Source organism: Sinocyclocheilus anshuiensis, unplaced genomic scaffold (genome assembly GCF_001515605.1).
Source record: "Sinocyclocheilus anshuiensis isolate Anshui unplaced genomic scaffold, SAMN03320099.WGS_v1.1 scaffold81, whole genome shotgun sequence".
Taxonomy (NCBI): domain Eukaryota; kingdom Metazoa; phylum Chordata; class Actinopteri; order Cypriniformes; family Cyprinidae; genus Sinocyclocheilus; species Sinocyclocheilus anshuiensis.
This window is the reverse complement of record NW_015537945.1, coordinates 112,499-116,787: the sequence shown is the minus strand read 5'-3', so window position 1 is coordinate 116,787 and position 4,289 is coordinate 112,499. Positions and strand designations below refer to the sequence as shown.

Genomic DNA, 4,289 nt, shown 5'->3' with positions numbered 1-4,289 from the left:
ATCACACACACACACACACACACACACACACACACACACACACACACACACACACACACACTGTAATCCAGCATCTGGGTATGATTCAGTGTTAATGCATGTATGTCACACACACTCACACCAGTGTTTCCTGCACAACAGTGACGGCTGCCCTTCAGAAGTAGGAAACACATGCCACTTATCAATGATAAAATGTCAACTGTTTCATTTTGCTATAGGCAATGTTGCTTCTAAAAGCAGCTTCTCAAACAATGAAACTACTGAATGAAACATCCGACTAAAATCAAGGTGTCTGTTCTTTGTAACAATGTTATTTTAATATCATTGATTAAAAACTATAATAGTTTCTGTTAATATTTTGAATTTGATTTGATTTTTGTATTTTCACTTTACTTTTAAAATTAAAGTTTAAGGTTAAACTAAAGGTTAAAGTTTTAGTAATTTTGTTATGTATTTTTGTCATTTAACTTTTTCCCTATGTTTTTGATATTAACTACAAAATACATATGACAATAATAAAATAAAATAATATTATAGTCCAACTTTTTCCACAGTAATGTTACAAATGCACATTTGTTAAGGTTACAGAAACTTAAATTTGCCTAATTTCCCATACGACAGCCTATAGTTAAAGACACATCCATGAGTTTTGTTATTATGGTATTTTTATCATATAAAATAAATACATTTCAAATTATGAATAAGACAAAAAAATAATAAAACACAATAAAAAAAAACACAAAAATAAAATTGAAATAAAATAATAAAATAAAATTGAAATAAATAAAATAAAACATATTACAGTTATTAGTATATCCAGTTATTTTATTGCTACTAAAATAAAATGAATAAAACAAAACAAAATAAAATACAAGAAATTACAAAATATCCAGTTATTTTATTGCTACTAAAATAAAATGAATAAAACAAAACAAAATAAAATATAAGAAATTACAAAAATAATTAAAATAAATAAATAAATAAAATAATTCATATTATAATTATTAGTATAGCCAGTTATTATATCAATACTGGCATGTACAAATAAAAAGAAACATTTCTTTATAAATGTAAACTTCAGACTCTTTATTCTGACTGCATGCATACCTTTGCACATTCTTTAATACTGTGCCCATCTACCAGCTTATTAACAATTTTATTTGGCATAAGATTAATTCTGATTACTCAGAATGAATCCATAAATTGCTGTGGTTTCTGCTTTAGTATGTCTGTTTGGACTCGCTCTGCGCCTGTCGCCCACACTCTCAGTCTATGAGCAGTCATGAGCTAGTTCAAGTGTATTTCTCCCACACAAACAAACAAACACTGCTCAGGACAATCAGAGACGGCCAGTGCTGAGACTCACCGGATGCTGCAAGATGTAGGGCTGATGGGTGACCCAGGATGGATTCTGTACCTGAACAATAAAATACAGATTATCAGTGTCCCCTAAGACAGCTCTGATGCATCCATCTCGGAGACCTCCATCGGTCTGTAAACAGTAGAGTTTGATATTATGTTACCTGGTATGTGGACACAGGGGAGATGTATGGAGAAATGGGGGTCTGTGTGATCATTCTGTTTGTAATACTGTAGGCGGTCGGATAGAATCTGTAGAAAGATCAAATCGGTATATTTAAGCAATCATTTATGACAGGTTGTAAATATAGCATGATAACCTTGAGTACGATTATGCTGCCTTCTAAGATATCTTGTTATGTAATTATATAAATATAATTCATTCCATACTGAAAAGCATTAATAAGTATTAAGTACTTGAACTAGTGTGTGAACTGGGCATTTTCAAGTATTTGCAGTATAAATCTGCAGATAAATCTCTTTCTAGGGTTGTTATTGTTAACTACAACTATTAAAACTAAAATTGTTCTTTTTAATTGGAAAAAAAAAAAAAGCTGAAAATAATCAAATTAAAAATGTAAAGTTTAGAAAAATGTGTTGCCTTGGCAACTAACAGAAATACATTAAAAAAAGTAAATAAAATATATCCTTTAAGAAAAAATAGAGTTGAAAATAAAGAAACAAAAAATGTAAAACTTAAAAAAAAAACTTAAATGAAAGTTAGAAATGTTGATTTGGCATCTAAAAATCAAATCAAATCAAATCAAAATAGCTTCAAAGAAAAAAAATAGAGTTGAAAATAATGAAACTAAATATTTAAAATGTTTAAAACTTAAATAAAAATTAGAACTGTTGCTTTGGCAACTAAAAACAAACAAATACATAAAATAAAATAATAAAAAATAAAATAAAATAGAGTTGGAAATATACAATTTAATGACTGAATGTTCCCAAATAAAAATACTACAAATTAATCAAATTACTGAAAATTAAAAAATGTAAATAAACTACTAAAATTACATTTAAAATAAAGCTGAATTAAAATAATCAAACAAAAAAATTGAAATGCAGAAGCATTTAATAAGATATATAAAAGCTAAATAGAAATAACAAACAAAAATAAATAAATAACAAAGCACATAATAGTAAGTACTAAAACATGAACTAAAATTAAAATGAAAATAAAAAATATAAAAATAAAAGCTAATTCAAAATACGAATAAATACTACAACAGTGTATAAATAATACTACAATAACAATGGCTCTTTCTCAGCTCTTGCTGTCTCGTACCCATTTTGCATAGCAGCTGTGGTGGGGTCGTATGTGAGTGTCATGCCAGTCTATCAGAGAAAGAGAGAGAAATAAAACATAATTATACACTATTCATCTCATAGCTGCTTTTCAAGTGTTGAAAATGAAGTCAAAAGTGTTGTGCCACTTTTAGCTTGTGAATCACGTGAACCTGAGAAGAAATGACTTCATCCATCATTTAAAAGAGACTGAGCAGAAATTACGTTAGTTTAAAAGTTAGTGAAGAGAAAAGCTCAGCATTTCAGCACAGATACAGACTTGCTTTGATAATTTCATTGCATTAGGTAACAAAATATGTCATTAAGTGTAGCGCTGGTGTCTTTTTGTGGCTACCGTACTTGTCAAATAACATAAACCTGAAAACAAATGACACTACTGCTCTCTCCTTGTTTGTAGCCAAAGGTTTAATGTTGTCACAGCCATTTCAACTTGTGGAAAAGCTTTTAATATTTATTCTCGGCGTGGACAGAATCCGACATGTCTGTCCAGTCAAATTCAGCGACATGCGCGGTGAAACTGCTTAAGGTTTAATGAAATTATCTGGAGTGACAGAAAACCCATCGCGCTGTAATTACATGCCGTCTAGTAAATTTCATTAGAAAAAACACAGTATCGTCTCAATCAAGTGATACATTTTACTTATGATTTTCTTTATGAATGATCATGTGACACTGTGAACACTGACCACAGGAACGTGACTCGCTCTGCTCCAAAACCGACTTAGATGACTATATTATATGGCAGTATTTTAAGGCATCATATCTGAAGGCTGTTAATTCTTTGTTTTTATCTATTACAATCCCAGAATGCATTGTGACAAAATCAATTGAATAGCAGATAAAGCAAAAGAAATGTTCATTATAAATATGAATAATTCAATAATTCATTGAATATATATAATTGCATTTTTAGTTTAGTTTAGTTTAGTTTAATTTGATCACTGCTCTTTGGGACTAGTTAATGGCTAATTAAAAACAAATCTTGGAATGCTGTTGATTATAAATACGAATAATTGAATCCTGAAATTTACCGATCAAAATAAAATAAAATGTACCAATCAAAATAAAATAATATAAACAAGAGTGTAATACTTCATAAATAACAGAATAATAAAAATGAAATAATAAATAAATAAAATAATAGAAAAAATGTAGTACATAAAAACTGGTGTCCAGACACGAAAGACACATTTCTTTATAAACAGAATGCAATGTGATCAAATCACTTCAAGATGTCAGACAAAGCAAAAGAAATGCTGATTATAAATACAATTAATTCAATCTCAAAAAGTAGTGAAATATCTGTGTGTGCTATGGATTTTTAGACTAGTATCACACCGCTACTAAAATCTTCTGAAATTACATGTGAGTCGAGTCTCCCGTCACAAATCAGTCACTTATAAGGGTACATTTCAGTTCCCTAGGTTTTGGAACAGCACGAGTGTCATGATGGGAAATGACAGGTGACTAAACACACACACACACACTCACGCACGTCTCAGTATCACTTCTGTGGTTCACGTGATATATGACTGTACTGGTGTAGCTTGTATAAACACACAGCCACAGCCACACCCACACCCACGCACGCACGCACGCACGCACGCACGCACGCGCAC

General features: G+C 30.3%; 1 protein-coding gene across 3 annotated transcripts in view; it reads right to left on the bottom strand.

Annotated features, from left to right (window-relative positions):
- The window catches only part of LOC107663836 (RNA-binding motif, single-stranded-interacting protein 1-like), an 82,270-nt gene that overhangs the window by 9,395 nt on the left and 68,586 nt on the right, over window positions 1-4,289 (bottom strand). For all 3 annotated transcript variants that reach the window (XM_016454187.1, XM_016454195.1, XM_016454203.1), the window contains exons 8-10: window positions 2,651-2,700; window positions 1,524-1,611; window positions 1,367-1,417 (exon numbers count right to left, since the gene is read on the bottom strand). In XM_016454187.1, the coding sequence (XP_016309673.1) occupies window positions 1,367-1,417; window positions 1,524-1,611; window positions 2,651-2,700 (189 nt within the window). The remainder of the gene's footprint in view (window positions 1-1,366; window positions 1,418-1,523; window positions 1,612-2,650; window positions 2,701-4,289) is intronic.